The following is a 19,994-nucleotide window of genomic DNA, read 5'->3' as shown; positions in this document are numbered from 1 at the left end:
GGGCTCGGGATGGAGGTGCTCAGAGGGCCAGGCCGGGGGCCTGGGGCGTCTCTGTTCCCCCCCCCCGGGTGGGGCCGGGGCCCTGGGCCAGGGTCCAGCCTCTGGCCCACACAGTGCTCTGTTGTTCCAGCCTGTCTGTGGGGCTTTGTTCCCGCACCCCGGAAACCACGCGCCCCCACCTCCGCGGGCGTGGCCCCAGGTGGCGGGCTGGGGACGGGGCGCGGGCGCGGCCGGTCCCTGCGCCCGGCAAGGTCCCTGGGAGGGCGACGGCCGGCCGTGCCAGTGTGGGGCACCCCTGGGCCCGGGCCAGCCTGGGCGCGCTCACGGGCTGGGGCCGTGCCAGGCGCCAAGGGCAAGGCCTGCCCGGGGGCTTCTGGCAAGGTGACCTGGGCATGCCCGGGGGTCGCCCTGCCCCCACAGGGTGCCGTCCGGACACGCCTCAGCTGACCCTCCATCAGCCAGGTTTGGGGCTCTGAGCTGTGACCTGGTGTGTCCAGGTCACTCACAGGACACTGGGGGGTCAGACACGGGGACTGTGGGGGTCACACATGGGGTTCTGGGGGGCCAAGGCACGGGGGCCGTGGGGGGTCACACATGGGGTTCTGGGGGGCCAAGGCACGGGGGCCGTGGGGGGTCACACATGGGGTTCTGGGGGGCCAAGGCACGGGGGCCGTGGGGGGTCACACATGGGGTTCTAGGGGGCCTAGACACGGGGGCCATGGGGGGTCACACACGGGGGCCGTGGGGTCTCTCATATGGGGCCCCTGTTCCTGTTCACTGTTTCTGTCCCTTGACCCCGTGGGCTGACCCGAGGGGACCAGCCACTGCTGGCGGCCCAGGCCCTGCTGGGGGCTGCCCCTGCTGTGCCACGTCCCCTCTGGCCCGTCCCCGGTGCTGACCCCGTCCCTGCTGTTTCCGGTGACACAACTCTGGCCATGGCCCCGGCTCCCTGGGCACACCTGCCCCTCCCACCCCGTCATGGCTGGGGGCCCCCGGGAAGGAGCAGGCAGCTCTGGAATGTTCTGTTAGAACCAGAACTTGGGCCTCTTCGCTCCTGGCCCCAAAGCTGGCCTGGCCCCAGAGCTGCTGCCCGGGCCTGGGGCGCCTGACCGGATGCGGGGCGAAGCGTGCGGGTCCCTGCGTGCCGCGTTCTCGTGCGCGGGTTGCTGTGTGCCGTGTTCCGTGTCCGGGTCCGTGTGCTCTGTGTTCTGGTGTGCGGGTCTCTGTATCCTGTGTTCTTGTGCGTTGAGTCCCTGTGCTGTCCTCTCGTGTGTGGGTCATGTGTGCTGTGTTCTTCCGTGTGCATGTTCTCGCACGTGTGGACTCCGTGTGGCTGTTCAGAGGCGCCATTTCCGTGACCCGGGGCAGGGGAGGGGCGGGAGGGGCCTCCCTGTGGTGGGGCCTGAGCGGCTGCTCCCTACACCCCTCCCCCTGCCCCTGGCTCGGGGGGCCCCTCCACGCTGGGTCTGGGTTTCGCACTAAGGGGGATGGCGGGGGTGGGGGATGAGGGGTGAGCAGGGACCAGGCTGGTGTCGGGGGGAGCATTAGATGGAGCCCCGAGGGGTGGGCTGCAGGGGTGTGGCCGTGTGGGGATAGAGCAGCGGGGGTCGGGTCCCCTGCGTGCTCAGCCCTGACTCGGCCCTGACATGTGCCAAGGACACGGCCCTTCCCTGGCCCTGGGGCCCCTCCTGGCCGTGCTGTCCCCTCCCCTCCTGTCCTTCCATCGGGCACCGAAGGCCAGGCCAGGCCCCTGTGCAGCTGGGGGGGCGGGGGGTCTGGGGCAGGGCCTCCAGCATCCCCGGCGGGCTGGGGTCGCCCCCGCGATGGGCCTCCCTGGCAGCTGTCCACGGGCCTCCGGCCTCTTCGGAGTGAGCGGGCGGGGCTGACAGGCAGGCGGACGGCCTTGTCCCCTCCCCGGCCCGGGCGGGAGCCGGACACTCCGGCTTGGGAACGTCAGCGGCTCTGCCGGGCCTCGGGGCGCTTGGGAGAGGGAGAGGCCCCCGCCCGCCCCGACCCAGACGCACTCACCCACTCGGGTCAGGCACCCGCAGGTCATCGCTGCGGGCCCCCCAGAGACCCCCGTGTCCAGCGGCCGAGAGCAGGGCAGGGGCCAGCGAGCGGGCACAGACGCAGTTCGGAGAGCAGCGGGACAGGAAGTGCGCCAGGGGCCCGGGGACAGGCAGGACAGAACCCAGCCGGGGTGGGAGGGGTGGGCGGAGGGCACCCTGGGGGCCGCGTTGCGAGTGGCCTCGAGCAGACACATGGACAGCTCGAGCCCACCCGCAGGCCGGACACCCAAACCCAGCAGTGGACGCGGGCCAGGGACACGGCAGGGGAAGTGGCCACTGCTGGCCCCGTGGGTGCCGGAAACTCAGCGATGAAGAACTTTCCAGATCACGGGGCCACGGGGCCGCAGGCAACGGTGGGTGGGCGCCCAGACGATCCCTCGGGTCCCGCCTGCAGCCAGGCCCTCACTGCCGGGTGTGGCCAGTCTCGGGCCAGAACTGTGAGTGGGGGCCCAACTGCCCGCACGCCTGGACATCGTCTCCCCCGAGCTTGGGCCATGGGGAGGGTAGCCTGGGGGTCCCGTGTGACTCCTGGGGCTGCCCAGAGCCCCCAGAACCCGCAACATGGGGGCTCGAGGCTCCGCCCCCCTCAGCGGGCCGGGACGAGGTGCCCCCAGCCCCGTTGGTGGTCGGGGCTCTGGGGGCAGCCTGGTCTGTGCCGGCCGCTCCAGGGTGAGGCCTCGAGGGGCTGCTGGGTGCCCGCTCCCCGCCCCACGTCTCTCAGTGCTCCCCGGGGCTGTCTCCTGGGCCTGCCCGAGGGGGTCAGCTCTCCGCCACTGGCGCTCGGGGTCCCCCCTGTGGCCGGCAGGGTGGTGGGCGGTGCTGGCTTCAGGCGATTCCTGGCGCCACCTGCCCCATCCCCCGACTCTCCCCACCCTGCCGCGCCTTCTCGAGTGCAAACTGCTGCCTCCTGGCTGGGCCAGGGTGGCTGTCCCGGCTGCCCCAGGTGACTCCAGCCCGAGTGCTCTCCCTGAGGCCTCTGCTCGGGGAAACTGAGGCTGAGGTCAGAAATGTGGGCTCCTGAGGGACTCTGCGGGTGGCTGCGGGTCACAGGAGCGGCTGGGGCAGCCCGGCCCGGGCCCTGTGTGCTGGTCCCACCAGCATCCCTTGCCTCGATGCTCTTCCACTGACCCCGGAGTCCCGGCCTGTCCTCCTGGCCCCGCTCAGGCTACTGACCCCTGTGTCCAGCCTGACTCCACAGCCACCTTCCCTTTGTCCCCCCCGCTGGAGTTCCCCGGCCCAGCATGGGCACAGGTGACCTGGAGCTGTGAGGGACGCACAGGCCCCGGGGCTGAGCTGTGGTGCCCAGCACCGCTGTCCACTGGGAGTGGGCCTGGCAGAGGGCAGAGCTGGCTCTGCTGTACCTGCCCCCCTCAGTGCCCGCAGGGACTGGGGGCCCAGAGGGCAGTGATCAGCTGAGGAAGTGGCCCACAGCAGAGGGAGTCTGCCCGCAGAGCTGTCAGGGGGCCTGGCGAGACGAACAGGGCACAGCGGTACTACGCGGGTGCAGCGAGGTTACATGGATACAGTGAGGTCGTGTGGGTGCAGCGAGGTTGTGTGGGTGCAGTGAGGTCATGTGGGTGCAGCGAGGTCACATGGATACAGTTAGTTCACCTGGGTGCAGTGAGGTCACGTGGATACAGTGAGGTCATGTGGGTGCAGTGAGGTCATGTGGATACAGTGAAGTCATGTGGATGCAGTGAGGTCATGTGGGTGCAGTGAGGTCATGTGGGTGCAGTGAGGTCACGTGGATACAGTGAGGTCACGTGGGTGCAGTGAGGTCATGTGGATACAGTGAGGTCACGTGGGTACAGTGAGGTCATGTGGATGCAGTGAGGTCATGTGGGGCACACTGGTTGTGGGGGTAGGTGAGAATCCTGGGGCACATCAAGGTTATGTGGGTCCCTGGAGCCACGTGTTTCCTGTTGTCTCCGAATCTGCTCCTGTCCCCTCAGTGTGCCTCTGTCGGGGGGAGGGGTCTGCTCCGGGCTCTGTCCACGGGGGCTCCCTGGGCACTCAGAGCCCCACCTGGAGGGTCTCTGGGCCGTGGTGGGGGTTTGTGCTCAGCGCCAGGCCTGTAGTCCGGGTTCCGGTGGGGGTTGTGAGGACGCGTGGGGCATGCATGTCAGTGGTGGGCAGGACCACATGTTTGCAAGGGCCATGCCCTGTGGCCTCTGCCCGTCCCGCCCTGTCCAGTACTTTGGTGGCCGGTCTCTGGCCGAGCTGCAGGCTGTGTGTGTCAGGCTGACAACAGCGTCTCAGCACCCGGCATGTCTGGGACGAATCCTGAGTGTCCATGGCATGTCCTGAGTGTCCAGCAGTCTGTGGCATGTGTATGGCATGTGTATGGCATGTCTAGTGGCATGTCTGGTGTATCTGTGCTGGTTGGCATGTGTATGGCATGTTGTGGCATGTTTGGTGTGTGGGTGGTATACGGCGTGTATGGCTTACCAGGGGTATTCTTTTTTTTTTTTTTATTGAATCATCATGTGGAAAATTACAAAGCTTTCAGGCTTAAGTCTCAGTTATACAGTGCTCAAACAACCATCCCTTCACCAGTGCACATGTTCTACCACCAAAAAACCCCCAGTATACCTCCCATCCTCCCACCCCCCGCCCCCGCCTGTGAGACTGATAAATTTCACTTTACTTTCTCTTTACTTTGGTTACATTCAATATTTCAACAAAGAGCTCGCTATTATTGTTTGGAGTTTCCCCACTAGAATCAGGCCTGCTGTGAAGAGATACGAGGTCATGTGACCGCTCTCACGGCCGCGCAGTTTGGGATTTCAGTATTTTAGTAACTAAGTTCAGGGAAATTTCTGCCAGAAATTGGATCATTCGGGGCTGGAGCGATAGCACAGCGGGGAGGGTGTTTGCCTTGCACGCAGCCGACCCGGGTTCAATTCCCAGCATCCCATATGGTCCCCTGAGCACCGCCAGGAGTAATTCCTGAGTGCAGAGCCTGGAGTAACCCCTGTGCATCGCCGGGTGTGACCCAAAAAGCAAAAAAAAAAAAAAAAAAAAAAAAAAGAAATTGGATCATTCATTGCAAGCTTGTACCTCTCATTAGTGGTCCTCATACTATGGCGGTCGCCATGCCCTTCCCTCCCCCCACTCCGGCAAGGGAAAGGCGAGAGAGAAAAACCTTTCCCCTCCTGGGCAGGCATGGGGCTGCGGCTTAGTTCTCAGTCTGGAGACGTTCTGCAAGGAGCTGCCGGTACCAACAGTACTTTAGCCTCTGGAGTCACGCTCGTGCAGCCGCCGGGGTCACGTCTCGGCGGAGAGCCTTACCAGGGCATCCTGTGGCCTGCCTGGGGTGTGTCCAGTCCAAGCTCCTGTTGGTTCCTGATGGGCTCTCTGGGGATCTCCCGCCCCGTTCTTTTTCTCACTGCCCACAGCTTCTCCCAGAGCATGTCCCCAGAATGACCGCATCAGGCCTGGTGCGGTCTGGCCTGGCTGCATTCCATGCTTCTCCTGTGTTGTGTCTGTACATGCATGTGGTCATGTGTACATGAGTGTATGCATGTAGAGCTACCTATTTGTGTGTACATGTACACACACGTGTGCGTTGTCTATGTATATACAGGAGCATGCTTATGTGTACACAGGCATGGTGGATGTACCCGCAGGTCTTACGTGTAATGTGTATATTTATTCATGTGCATGTGCATGTGAATGGTATATATATATATATATACATGTATCTGTGTATATCAGTGTGTATGTTTATGTGCACAGGGCATATGTGGTGTATATGTGCGTGTGTTTATGCATATGAATGTGTGAAATGTTCATCGCGTGTGTGTGCATACGTATGCATGAATGTAATTGTGTGTGAATGCACATATGTGTGTGTTTATGCACACATGTGTGCTGTACATGTTTATGTGCCGGCCCGCCGTAGGGGGGCCCACGTGCACTGAGGGGAGGCGTCCTGGTGTGTGGGAGGGATGTGTCCTGTGTGTGTGGACAGGCCAGTGGCAGGGCCCTCGGGGGCTCTGTGGCCGCCGCCTGCGGCTTCTCACAGGCGGGGAGGAAAGCGGGGTAAAGTGGCCGGGAACTGGGCATGACCAGCTGAGAGGGAGAACTGGACTCGGACGTTGAGAACTGGCGCTCGGCCTTGGGAGAGAGGCCCCCGGCTCTGTCCACACCTCCGGCCCGGGGCCCTCAGCAGCGGCTTTCCAGAGGGGCTCAGGGTTGAGCTGCTCAGCGGGTGATGCTCTGTGGGCAGAAGCCCTGGGTCAGCCCCGGCACTGTGCAGACCCCCCAGAAGGTGTCAGTCTGGGGCTGGAGCCATAGCACAGCGGGGAGGGCCTTTGCCTTGCACGCGGCCGACCCGGGTTCAATTCCCAGCATCCCATATGGTCCCCTGAGCACCGCCAGGGGTAATTCCTGAGTGCAGAGCCAGGAGTAACCCCTGTGCATCGCCGGGTGTGACCCAAAAAGTAAAAAACAAAACAAAACAAAACAAAAACCCCAAAAGGTGTCAGTCTGGCAAGGGCTGCAAAATTCTTGTTTATTCACCCCCCCCCCCATTTCTTGTTTCTTTTTGGGTCACAGCCGGAGATGCTCAGGGGTCACTCCTGGCTCATGCACTCAGGAATCACTCCCTGCGGTGCTCAGGGGACCATATGGGATGCTGGGAATTGGACCCGGGTCGGCCGCGTGCAAGGCAGACGCCCTCCCCGCTGTGCTATTGCTCCAGCCCCTCCCCCCCCTTTTAATTGAATCATTGTGAAATGCAGTTATCGAGTTGTTTGTTGGGTTTCAGTCCTACAGTGCTCTAATATCCGTCCCTCTACCAGGGCACGTTTCCTGCCCCCAGTGCCCCCCACTTCCCTCTTGGGGGCTGCAGAATCCTGCATCACTACCCCTCCCCCATTTTTGGTCACATCTGGCGGTGCTCAGGGATCACTCCTGGAGAGCTCGGGGGACCCTGTGGGGTGCCGGGGATTGGACCTGGGCCAGCCCCGTGCCAGGCAAGTGCCCTCCCTGCTGTTCCACTGGTCTGGCCCTGGGGGTCTGCTGGGCGCGAGACCCTCGGGGCACAGCTGCTGCTCTGAAAACTGATGCAGGCTCCAGGCGTGCTTGTCGAAGGTGGACGCCCCCGAGTCACCGCTTAGCCACTGCCCCTCTCATGGCCGTGTGCCACCCGCTCGGGGATGTGTCACGTGGGCACGTGGCAGGTGGCAAGGGCGCCAGCAGAGCTTGGGGACTCGGGGCCGGGCGTGCCTGGAGCTTGTTTCCCTGCTGGAAGGACGCCAGCTTGGGGAGGCTCGTGTGAGCATAGCTGGACACACTGGCTTCGGGACGGTGCCCGCCAGGGGCTTCCCGCCCCTGCCAGCCCTCGGGGGCTCAGTGCTGAGTGACCACAAGTCTGACGGGGCGGCGGTGCGCGTGGCCCTCGGAGCAGCCACCCGGCGGTCAGCACTGCTTCCGTGACTGCGGACCCGGCCGCTGCCCAGCGGCTCTGCAGAAGGTCAGTGGCCAGACCCGGGCGAGGGAAATCCCGGGGCCCAGACCTTGTCACGGGGCTGATCAGCAGCCGGGGAGGGGGCGGGTGGACGGACAGACGTCAGGGCCCGAGGTCTGTGTCGCTGCCGCGCACCCGCCAAAGCCGGGGAGTCGCGAGTAATCAGTGGAGCCGATAAGGCGCGGGCCAAGGTCAGGAGACGCCGAGAAAGGGCAGTTCCGGGTTGGAGGCCCTGCAGGGACACGTGGACAGGGCCCCCGGCGGCCTGCAGGGACACGTGCCCCCGTGGACAGGGCCCCCGGGCGGCCTGCAGGGACACGTGCCCCCGTGGACAGGGCCCCCGGGCGGCCAGCAGGGACACGTGCCCCCGTGGACAGGGCCCCCGGGCGGCCTGCAGGGACACGTGCCCCGTGGACAGGGCCCCCGGGCGGCCAGCAGGCAGCAGCCTCTGTTGCTGGGGTCAGGCTGACGGACTGGGCTTCTTGGGAGATGGCCGGCCCGTCCCCAAGTGGGCCCTGTGCTCCGGCCAGCACGAGGCAGGGGTTGCGGCCCTGCGTGTCGGGAGGAGCCGTGTCCGTCTCCGGCTTCCTGCTGCCCACCCCACGGCGGGCGGGGCTGATCAGAGCAGAAGCGCAGACCGCACAGACAGGGCTCAGAGGATTCAAATGACCAGTGTCCAGCTGGACATGCCGTCCTGTGTGCATGTGTATGCATGTGGTGCGTGTGTGTGCATGCATGCAATGGATGTCTCTGCATATGTGTGTGGTTATGCCTGGGGATAGTTGTGTGCACACAGAGATGTGCCTTGTGTATACGTGTGTGGTGTGTGCACATGTGGTGTGCCCATGTATACAGGTGTGTGCATGCACATGTAGGCGGTGTCTGTGTATATGTGCACACGTCCACATGCACGGGTGTCTCTGTATATATGTGCATATGTGTACGTGTGAATGTGCCTGTGTCCATACACATGAGACTGTGTATATGTGTGAACACGCACAAGGGGCTGTGCCTGTGTGTACATGTGTATATGCACAATGGTCTATGCATAGGTTCATGTGCATGGGTGTCTCTGTGTACACGTGTGTACACATGGCCTGTGCTTGTGTATATGCATAGGTGTGTGCAAGCACGTGGACTCGTGTACACATGAGCGTGTGTGGGGGTATGCCTGTGGGCGCACATGTGTGAGCATGTGCCGGGTGTGTGTATAAGCGCGTGCTGGGCGCGTGTCTGAGCGTGTTTGATCTGCGGGGCCCTCGGCTCGCCCTCTGGGCAGGCTTCACCCGAGCACTCCCCCTTCTGGAGCAGGTGTTGTCACTGCCGGCGTCCTGGAAACTGCCCTGCCGTCCCCCCGCCCGCGTCTGCCTCGGGCGCTGCCCGCCACCTCTCCGTGGCTGCGGGGCCTCAGCTCCTGCGCTCGGGCGCGCCCCGGGCCCCTTTCCGGCCTCCCTCGGGCTCGCCTGCGCCTCTCTGGGCACCGGGAGGGGCGCGATCGCCTTTTCTGGCCCATCGGGGCCTCACGACTGGTTTCCCGCTGGTTTTGCCGAGAACGAGCCCCCCTGTTCCGTCCTGCCCTCCCCGCAGGGTGCTCGTTCAGGGGTCTGGGCGCTGTGCTGCCGCCGCGGCACCTCCCGGCCGCCCCCGCTGCTGAGACCGAGCCCGCCTGTCCTCCGGGCCGCCCGCCGGGCTCTGGCCACTGCAGCTGGGCCTCGGGGCCTTTGCGCGGCAGGAGCCCGGCACCCTCTCGTCCTGTGCGTGCCCTCGTTCCCGTGCTCCGCTCTCGGCTGCGTGGACGCCTGAGTTTCCACGAAGGCCAGTTTGTGGCTGTTCCGCGTCCCAGGGTCCTCGCCAAGGCCAGTGCGTGGCCCCGCCCCCGACTGCGTCTGAGCTTCCCGCCGACTCCCGGCCACCCTGGCCCGAGGCTCGCAGTGGTGCGCAGACTGGGCGTGGGACCCTTCCTCTCCCGACGGAGCCGGTGCCCGCGGCTGCGGGCTCTCTCCGGCGGGTCCGCGCCCCCCGCACGGCGCAGCAGACACCCGTGTCCGGGAGCAGCCTGGCGTGGGGCGGCAGGGGCTGGTCGTGGGGCTGACCCAGAGACAGGCGTGTGGGGCAGGCTGAGGCGGCCCGGCAGCTGTGAGCCTCGGTCTCCCAGGCGGCTTCCTGGAGGAGGCGGTGCGCAGGGACTCTGGCCTTCAGGGTCGAGACACACTGCGCTCTCCCCCGCATCCTTCCTCCGGGGGAGTGTGGGACAGTGCCGCCCTCAGGCAGAGCACACGGCCCCGGGGTGTGGAACAATGGTGTAGACACGCTGTGTGTGGGCTGACCCGGCCATGGTGGGTGCAGTGTAGACATGCTGTGAGCTGACCCGGCCATGGTGGGTGCCGAGTGGTGTAGACACCCTGTGAGCTGACCCGGCCATGGTGGGTGCAGTGTAGACACCCTGTGGGCTGACCCGGCCATGGTGGGTGCAGTGTAGACACCCTGTGAGCTGACCCGGCCATGGTGGGTGCAGTGTAGACACCCTGTGAGCTGACCCAGCCATGGTGGGTGCAGTGTAGACACCCTGTGAGCTGACCCGGCCATGTTGGGTACCGAGTGGTGTAGACACCCTGTGAGCTGACCCGGCCATGGTGGGTGCAGTGTAGACACGCTGTGAGCTGACCCGGCCATGGTGGGTGCAGTGTAGACACGCTGTGGGCTGACTCGGCCATGGTGGGTGCAGTGTAGACACCCTGTGGACTGACCCGGCCATGGTGGGTGCAGTGTAGACACGCTGTGAGCTGACCCGGCCATGGTGGGTGCAGTGTAGACACCCTGTGAGCTGACCTGGCCATGGTGGGTGCAGTGCAGACACCCTGTGAGCTGACTTGGCCATGGTGGGTGCAGTGTAGACATGCTGTGAGCTGACCCGGCCATGGTGGGTACCGAGTGGTGTAGACATGATGTGGGCTGACTCGGCCATGGTGGGTGCAGTGTAGACATGCTGTGAGCTGACCCGGCCATGGTGGGTGCAGTGTAGACACCCTGTGAGCTGACCCGGCCATGGTGGGTGCAGTGTAGACACACTGTGGGCTGACCGGGCCATGGTGGGTGCAGTGTAGACACGCTGTGGGCTGACCGGGCCATGGTGGGTGCAGTGTAGACGCCCTGTGAGCTGACTCGGCCATGGTGGGTGCAGTGTAGACACCCTGTGGGCTGACCCGGCCATGGTAGGTGCAGTGTAGACATGCTGTGAGCTGACCTGGCCATGGTGGGTGCCGAGTGGTGTAGACACGCTGTGAGCTGACCCGGCCATGGTAGGTGCAGTGTAGACATGCTGTGAGCTGACCTGGCCATGGTGGGTGCCGAGTGGTGTAGACATGCTGTGGGTTGACCCGGCCATGGTAGGTGCAGTGTAGACACGCTGTGAGCTGACTCGACCATGGTGGGTGCAGTGTAGACACCCTGTGGGCTGACCCGGCCATGGTAGGTGCAGTGTAGACATGCTGTGAGCTGACCTGGCCATGGTGGGTGCCGAGTGGTGTAGACACGCTGTGAGCTGACCCAGTCATGGTGGGTGCCGAGTGGTGTAGACATGCTGTGGGTTGACCCGGCCATGGTAGGTGCAGTGTAGACACGCTGTGAGCTGACTCGACCATGGTGGGTGCAGTGTAGACACCCTGTGGACTGACCCGGCCATGGTGGGTGCAGTGTAGACACGCTGTGAGCTGACCCAGCCATGGTGGGTACCGAGTGGTGTAGACACACTGTGAGCTGACTCGGCCATGGTGGGTGCAGTGTAGACACCCTGTGGGCTGACCCGGCCATGGTAGGTGCAGTGTAGACATGCTGTGAGCTGACCCGGCCATGGTGGGTGCCGAGTGGTGTAGACACGCTGTGAGCTGACCCAGTCATGGTGGGTGCCGAGTGGTGTAGACATGCTGTGGGTTGACCCGGCCATGGTAGGTGCAGTGTAGACACGCTGTGAGCTGACTCGACCATGGTGGGTGCAGTGTAGACACCCTGTGGACTGACCCGGCCATGGTGGGTGCAGTGTAGACACGCTGTGAGCTGACCCAGCCATGGTGGGTACCGAGTGGTGTAGACACACTGTGAGCTGACTCGGCCATGGTGGGTGCAGTGTAGACACCCTGTAGGCTGACCCGGTCATGGTGGGTGCCGAGTGGTGTAGACACGCTGTGGGCTGACCGCGGGGAGTGGACCGCGGTGACCTGGGCACCAGTGGACAGGCTGACAGGGCCTCCCTGAGTGTGGCCGTGACCCGGGAGCCGGGCTTCCAGGAGGCCGCCCGTGTGGCCTGGGCTGGCCCTGGTGCCCGTCTGGGAGGCCTGCGCGGGCGCCTCTGCCCCTCGGCGCCTTCCGAATACACCTCCGGGAGCGCTGTCTCGGCAAGGGCGGGGTGTCCGGGCAGGATGCTGTCCCTGCAGTGTGGGGGTCGCCGGGCCTTGCTGAGCGGGTGGTGGGCATGGAGCCATGGGCAGTGTGGGGGCAGCAGCCTGGACACCCCCAGGGGTCGCCCAGTGACCCGGGACCCCAGGCTGCCCAGCATCGGGGCCTGCTCCCCTGCTGCCCTGCCTGGGACAGGGCCACACACGGGCAGTCCTGGGGTCACTGCGGGGGGCAGCAGCTGGACTTCTGGGCACCCGATCTTCTCTGGGCCTCCGGCGGGTGCAGTGTAGACATAGCGACATACAGCGCAGGGTGGGGGCAAGAGTGGACCCATCTTTGACCCGAGTTGCCGTCTGCTGGGGAAGGAGCCCCAACCCTGTGCCCACCCCCTACCTCGGGCTCTAGCTGGGGCCCCGGGTGGCGGTGGGCCTGAGCCCGAGACCTTCAGCTTAGGAAGGGGGGGCAAAGGGCCCTGGAGGCCTGAGCGGAGTGTTGGGGCAGGAGCTGGGAAGGGGGGCGGGGAGGGGCTGCAGGGGGCGGTGGAGAGTGGCCTGTGGGAGGTGCCGTGTGCGCAGCGGGGAGCCCCAGGGGAAGGTGAGGTGCGGGTGCCTGGCCAGGGCTACGGGCTCAGGGGCTTGGGGACACGGACCGGGAGCTCCTTCCTCGGCCACATGTTCACCTGCCGCGAACCTTTGAAAGCAACTGAACCTGCTTTGTTGCAAGAGATTCCAGAGCATAGGGCGGGGCGGCGGGGCGAGTGGGCGGGGCAGCGGCTTGAGTGGGCGGGGCAGAGGCCAGAGTGGGCGGGGCAGCGGGGCGAGTGGGCGGGACAGCGGGGTGAGTGGGTGGGGCATCAGGCCGAGTGGGCGGGGCAGAGGCCAGAGTGGGCGGGGCAGCGGGGCGAGTGGGTGGGGCAGCAGGCTTGGTGGTACAGGCGCGGGACCCCGTGAGCTTCCCAGAGCAGGGGCTCAGACTGCCTTCGGCTTGTCCCAAAGCACAGACTGTGGAGGAGGGGGTGGGGGCATTGGGGGCAGAGTGCAGTGGGAGACTGAGGTGCTTGGGTTTGGATGGGTGGATGTGTGCCCCCAGGTGACATGGTTGGGACCAGTCCACCGGCTGCTGACCAGGTCCACGCACACCCCTCCCTGAACCTGCAACTCGATACTTTACATGTGGGGCTGGGGACCCCCGAGGGTGGAGCTGAATGGAGGGTGCGGCCCCCCGCCAGGCCAGGGGACACCAGAATCGAGGGGCGGGCCTTCCTTGTTAGGGGCTCGGGGTTCCCTGAGACGGGGGCAGCCTCCAGACGTGGGGCCCAGGACCGCCAGCCTGGCGGGGGCCGGCCCTGGTCTCCCTGGGAGCGGCCCCCAGGCTCTGCCCGGGGCCGCCACGGTCTGTCCCCTTTCCTTGTTTTCCTTGGCCGGGCCCTTGGGTGCTCACACACTCTCCGAGGCAGTGCCGCCCTTGCCCGGCCTCAGCGCCAGGAGCCGAGGGCACCCCGGAAGCCCAGGCACACTCCAGTGGGGGCGGCCGCGCAGACACGGCCCCGGGACCCTGGCAGCCCGCGTCTCTCCCAGGGCTCCGTGCGGGGCAGGGGGCACTGCCTGGCACCACCGGGCATTCCTGCCCCGCTGGCACCTGGAGCCGTGATGACCGATAACATTCCGCGTCCCCGGGCCAGCCCTGGCATCATGCGCCCCGGGAAACAAGCAGGGCATTGTCTGGGGGTGGGGCGGGGTGCTGCCCCCCCGCAGATGCAGCCGCGGACCCCACCCCACCCCACCCTGAGTCCTGGAAGCCGGGCAGGGGCGCCCACCCATTCCTCAGCCAGGGGGTGTGGGGGCCAGACTGCGCGGGCCGGGCGGGGGCTGCCCAAGGACAGGGAGGAGGCGGCGGAAGGGGCGCAGGTAGCAGGTAGCGTCATTCCCGGGACAAAGGACATGCTGTGTGCCTACAGCACAAGGAAGGCCTCCAGGGAGAGGGGACGGGGGTCCAGGGGGCGGGGTCAGGCGTCCAGGCACAAGGGACGAGCCGTCACGGGAGGGGCCGGTCCCCAGGACAGGGGGTATCCGGGGCGGGCGATGGCCTCTGTCCCCCACCCTGGGTCTGTCTGTCCTGCGGGGGGTCCCTGCCCCCTGACGGGGAGTCCCGGGGCTGGGCCCGCGTGGTCCTGGGGCCAAGTGTCCGGCCGTGGAGCCGGGGCCTGCACTGCAGGATGGCCCCGTGGACCTGGGCCTGGCCGGGCCCTCTGTCTGGACACACCAGATGGGGGGCGGGGGGGTCTGAGGGGCACGACTGTGGCCCGGCGGGTGCTGGGGCTAGGCGAGAGGGGGCCAGCGGGCCGGGGCGGGCATGGGGAGCCCCGCAGCTTCAGCGCAGAGCCTGGCCACGCGTGTCCCACGTGGCGAGCGCGTGCGATGCCCCTGGCGGCCGGTGCGGGAGCGGGCGGCTGGGCGGGGCACGGCCCGCTGACCCCGGCGCCGTCTGTCCACAGCTTCCTCATCGTCCTGGTGTGCCTCATCTTCAGCGTGCTGTCCACCATCGAGCAGTACGTGGTGCTGGCCACGGGCACTCTCTTCTGGATGGTACGTAGCTGCGCGGGGAGGGGCCGTGCCAGGGCCTCCGGGGGGCCCTGCTACGGGGCGCTGGAGGTGGGGGACACCTGCTCTCCAGGGGGGATGGTCAGATGGGGGGCATTCTGGGAGGACTTTCTGGAGGAGGAGGCTTCTGTCTGCAGGGCCCCACGGAGCCTGCACTGTGGCCTGGGCTGACTCCTGGGCGCAGCAGCCGCCCCCAGCCCCCATCCTCCTCCCGCTGCCCCCGGCCTGTGCCCCCGCCCCACAGAAGCGCCCGGCCTGAGGACACAGACCCCGCTCTCGGCTGCGGGCTGGACCGGGTCCTGCGCCAGGGTGCTGGGTGGGGCTCCCTCCCAGGGTGTCCCTGCCAGCTGGGGGCGGGGCGAGACCACCCCGAGCCGGGATCTCCCCCACGCAGAGCCCCAGCAACGCCGCCTGCGTGCAGCGCGGTGCCCAACCCCGTGTGACCTCGCACCTGGCCCCGGCTTCCTGCTGACCCCAGTGTGACCTGCCTGGCCACACCTGCCTCCTCCCGCCCACGCCGGGCCCTCCTCCCGCCCGCGTGTGTCCTCCTGGCAGGCAGAGTCCTGTGACGTGGCCCAGGTGTCTCTGTCCCACACGGCCCAGGCTCCCGGCACTCCTCGAGGCCAGGACGGGGAGCACCCAGCCCTGCGTGCGTGTGCGTGCGTGTGTGTGTGTGTTGCATGCGTGTCTGTGTGGGCCATCGATGAGTGCATGTGTGTGTGCACGCATGTGTGTGTGGCCAGCGATGAGTGCGTGTGTGTGTGCACGCATGTGTGTGTGGCCCAGCTATGCGTGCATGTGTTGTGTGCATGTGGCCCAGTGCTACGTGAATGTGTGTGTGCATGTGTGCATGTACGTGTGTGTGGCCCAGCGATGCGTGCATGTGTGTGTGCATGCATGTCTCTGTGGCCTGTGACGTGTGCATGTGTGTGCATATGCACGTGGCCCAGTGCTATGTGCATCTGTGTGCATGTGTGCATGCATGTGCGTGTGGCCCAGGGCTGCGTGCATATGTGTGTGTGCATGGATATGTGTGTGGCCCAGGGCTGCGTGCCTCAGTGTCACCCCTGTTGTGGCATGTGGTGTGGGGACTTTCACCCCAGTCCTCTGCCCCATCACCTGAGCCGGATCATCACTCAAAGGCGGGTCTCTGGCCAGGCCCAGACAGCCCTTCCCTGCTGCCTGGGAGAGGGCTGGGGTCTGGTTCCCGGGCTCTCCTTTGCTCGATTGGGGTTTGGGCGCGAATTAGGGTGTGTGGCTAGAGGCTAAGGTTTAGTCAGGGTCCGCCAGGGGTTAGAGCTCCAGGCAGGGGTGAGGGGTCATGATTACCAGTGAGTTAAAGTCAGGGGCTGTGGCCTGGCTCAGTTGGAGGTACCCACTGTTAGGTTAGGGTTGTGGTTTGTGTGGGTATTTGGGGACCGGGCTATGGCACAGTTAGGGTTGGGGCGAGGGCTACAGTTTAGGGGTACAGGTAGGGCTATGAGGGCATATGGGGGCAGCTGGCTGTTTAGGGGCAAGGCAGGGCTGTTAGGGAGTAAGTTTAGGGTGCGTTTGGGGCTATGGTAGGGGACTCGATCATAGAACAGTGGCACCAGGGGTCAGCAGTGGGGAGGGCAGAGGTCGGGATGACAGGGTTACTGTCCAGGGACTGATGGCGGCACGGGGTTCGGCATAGTTTAGGTTAGCGTTAGGGTTGGGCTGTGGCTGGGCTAGGGGTGGGGTTAGGGTTGGGTTCGGGCAATAGCGGGCTTAGGTCGGGGTCAGGGCTAAGGTTAGGGTTGGGCTAGTGTTGGGGTTGGAGGTAGGTTGGGGTTTAGGTTAGAGTTTGGGTTAGGGTTAGGGTTAGGGTAGGGTTAGGGTTAGGGTTAGGGTTAGGGTAGGGTTAGGGTTAGGGTTAGAGTTAGGGTTAGGGTTAGGATTAGGGTTAGGGTTAGGGTTAGGGTTAGGGTTAGGGTAGGGTTAGGGTTAGGGTTAGGGTAGGGTTAGGGTTAGAGTTAGGGTAGGGTTAGGGTTAGGGTTAGGGTAGGGTTAGGGTTAGGGTTAGAGTTAGGGTTAGGGTTAGGGTTAGAGTTAGGGTTAGGGTTAGGGTTAGGGTAGGGTTAGGGTTAGGGTTAGGGTAGTGTTAGGGTTAGGGTTAGGGTTAGGTTAGGGTAGGGTTAGGTTTAGGGTTAGGGTTAGGGTTAGGGTTAGGGTTAGGGTTAGGGTTAGGGTTAGGGTTAGGGTTAGGGTTAGGGTTAGGATTATAGTTAGGGTTAGGGTTAGGGTTAGGGTTAGGGTTAGGGTAGGGTTAGGGTTAGGGTTAGAGTTAGGGTTTGGGTTAGGTCGGGTTGGAGTCAGGGTTAGGGTTAGGGTTAGTGTTAGTATTGGGGTTGGGGTTAGGGTTGGGTTAGGGTTAGGTTGGGTCCGAGTCCCGGTGGGGTTCATATGGACAGAGAATGGCAGGTTATTTTTGGGCTGTGGGTCCTCGATGGACTGAATCTCTCACCTCCCTTGTCTGTTAAGACCCCGCTGTGCCCCCCTCCGCTGCTTCCACACGTGGTCACTTCGTTTGTTCCCTTTCGTGTCCCCTCCGTGCTGTTCTTTGGAGCAGGGCAGGCCTGAACGCTGTCGTGCGTGTGAGTGTCCGCCCGGTTTCTTGTTGGGGAGGTGAGGCTCCTGATATTCGGGCCTCTGGCCTCTCGTGGTCATTCCTAGGTGGCCCTGCCTGTGTCTCTTGGCCCTCGGCCACTGCCCGGCAGGCTGCCGCAGGACTCCCGGCCCACAGAGTCGTGCTCGCCTGGAGCCGGGATTTCCTTCGGGACATTTCCCATCACTGCTGGGTCTGCAGGTGACGGCTACTCTCGTGGGTGCCCACTGCCTGCGGGTGGGTGTCCAGAACTGGCGGTGGCCAGGGAGTCTGTGCTCCGTGGAAGTATGCTGGGGGGAGGGGTGTCCGTCCATCCATCTTCTTCACCCCTTCATCTATTCATGTGTCCACCTGTCCGTCCTCCTGTCCCTCTGTCCATCTTGCTGGGTTCCAGGTCTGTTTTTCCTGTGGGCAGCGCCAGCTGCTGGGCCCTGGACACCCCATGACCCCCTCCCTCGCTCCAGGCCTCCCCAGGCCTCGCTCCTGGGCTCGGAGCCCGGCTCGTCCCTCTGAGTGGACGTGTCCTCACTCCTCTCCTTGCGAGCCCGGGCTGGGGGTGGGCACAGGGGACCCGCTGCTCCTGGTCACCTGTCCAGCTCCACACACGGGAGGGGACTGTGGGCCGGAGCTCACCGGATGACAGTGGGGACCTGGGGCAGCCCCTCGGACCCTGAGCAGCAGCCCAGGTGTTTGCAGGTGTTTGTGTGCCCACATAGGTATGTGCAGGTGTGTGTGGGGGCCGGCATAGGTGTGTAGGTACAGGCGTAGGGGTGTGTGCGTGCGTGTGTGGCTGGGTGCAGGTATAGGTTTGTGTGGGTGTAGGCAACCCACATTGCTCTCCTCCATCCCTCCCCTCCACTCCTCTCTCCACCTCTCCCCTCCACCCCTCCCCTCCATCCTTCCCCTCAATCCCTCCCTCCATCCTTCCCTCCATCCCTCCCTTCCAACCCTCTCCTCCATCCCTCCCTCCATCCTTCCCTCCACCCCTCCCCTCCATCCTTCCCCTCCATCCCTCCATCCCTCCCTCCATCCCTCCCCTCTATCCTTTCCTCCATCCCTCCCTTCCAACCCTCTCCTTCACCCCTCCCCTCCACCTCTCCCTCCATCCCTCCCCTCCATCCCTCCACCTCTCCCTCCATCCCTCCCCTCCATCCCTCCACCTCTCCCTCCATCCCTCCCCTCCATCCCTCCCTCTATCCCTCCCTCTACCCCTCCCCTCCACCCCTTCCCTCCATCCCTCCCTCCATCCCTCCCTCCATCCCTTCCCTTCACCCCTCCCTCCATCCCTTCCCTCCACCCCTTCCCTCCGTCCTTCCCTCTATCCCTCTCCTCTATCCCTCCCCTCCATCCCTCCCCTCCATCCCTCCTGTCTATCCTTCCCCCTTCCCTGGTCGTGCATCTCTGAGGCTCTTTCGCCCTCTGGTGGCCAATGTCCACACTGCATGCTCTCCTTCAGATGATTGACGGCTCATTGTAGATTGCCCAGGGCAGCAAGGGGGTGTCTTGCACCCGCTTCTTTGGGGACTGGCATGGACCCCAACAAACAGCTTCCCTGCCTTTCCGGCCCCCTTCCTGCCCCCTGCCGGGCCCCTGGGCTGTGTCCTGCAGAGGTGGGGGCCCTCCTTCGCGTGGCAGTCCCGTGCTTGGTGCGGCCTGCTGAAGCTCCCGGGCGGGCCTGCAGTGCCCGTGCAGCCCCTGGCCCGTCCCCGCTGCTGCCCGTGTCTCTGCCCCAGCCCTGTGCTCTGCCCTGTGGCTCTTCCTCTGGGGATTCTCTGTGCACAGTGCTCAGGCGGCTTCAGTCTGAACCAGGCCGTGCTTGGCCTGCCAGCGACCCCCCCCCCGCCCCCCGACACCCTTCGTACTCAGTAGGCCCTGGTAGGTGCCGGGTACCCCTGGCAGGGCCGGCCGAATCTTTACATGTTTGTCCTTCGAGCCCCGTGCCCAGAGCCGCCCCTGAGACAGCCCTTGTGCCCCAGGGCCTGGGCCTCAGTTTCCCCAGCTGCAAAATGGGGACAGCCTTTACACCCCGCACTGGCTGGCCCGGAGACTGAGGTGGCGTGGGACAGGGAGCGTCCAGAGTTGGGGGGGACCTGGGCGTGCAGCGCGCGGGGTCCCCCTGGGCGGGGCCTTCAGGGCTGGTCAGGTAGGGCTGGAAAACGGGGGCGCAGGGCTGCTGGGGGCGGCGGGCCGCGGGGGCTGGCGTGGGTGTGGGAAGGCCGCAGCCGGCGGGGCGCAGTGCTGCGCGCGGACACCAGGCGGCGCTGCTGCCCGCGGGATGCCGGCGGGGCTGGCGGCCGCCCAGGCGCGTCCAACCGCAGCCGGAGCCCCAGAGGGGCCAGGAGGGCTGGCGCGGGGGCTCGGGCAGCTCCACGTAGGACGGCGGAAAGAGCCGCCCGCTCCCCTCCTGCTACGTGGCGTCCTGGCGGCGCCCCCCGCCCCCGGACAGCCTGAGTGCCGGGCGCGGGATGCAGTGGGGAGGCGGGGGAGGAAGCCCGGGCAGGGGCCCTGGGGGCTCCCGGGGGGGCCCCCGGCTGGGCCCCTCGCTCCAGAGGAAGTCGTGTGTGCACAGCTGTGTGCCTGTGAGCGGCTGCATCTGCTGCGGTCACGTGCGAGCCCGTGTGTATGTGTGTTTGCGTGCGTGATCGTGTGTGTGCTGTGCCTCTCTGTGTGTACGTGTTTGTGTGTCTGTGTGTGCGTTTGTGTGTCTGTGTATGTGTTTGTGTGTCTGTGTGTCTGTGTGTGTTTGTGTGTCTGTGTGTGTCTCCGTGTATCCGGTCCCCGTGTCCCTCCCAGGTCTGGGGTGGCTGTCCTGGGCCCCCTATACCCAGAGGCCT

The 19,994-nt window shown here is 65.2% G+C and overlaps 1 protein-coding gene across 1 annotated transcript in view; it reads left to right on the top strand.

Annotated features, from left to right (window-relative positions):
• The first annotated feature begins 14,269 nt into the window (after positions 1 to 14,269).
• KCNQ1 (potassium voltage-gated channel subfamily Q member 1) overlaps positions 14,270 to 19,994 on the top strand; it is a 159,448-nt gene continuing 153,723 nt past the window's right edge. The window contains exon 1 of the mRNA XM_004603110.2: positions 14,270 to 14,519. Coding sequence (XP_004603167.2) covers positions 14,352 to 14,519 — 168 coding nt within the window. The 5' untranslated portion in view covers positions 14,270 to 14,351. The remainder of the gene's footprint in view (positions 14,520 to 19,994) is intronic.

This window comes from Sorex araneus, chromosome 6 (genome assembly GCF_027595985.1).
Source record: "Sorex araneus isolate mSorAra2 chromosome 6, mSorAra2.pri, whole genome shotgun sequence".
Taxonomy (NCBI): Eukaryota; Metazoa; Chordata; class Mammalia; order Eulipotyphla; family Soricidae; genus Sorex; species Sorex araneus.
This window is presented reverse-complemented; position numbering and strand designations above follow the sequence as displayed.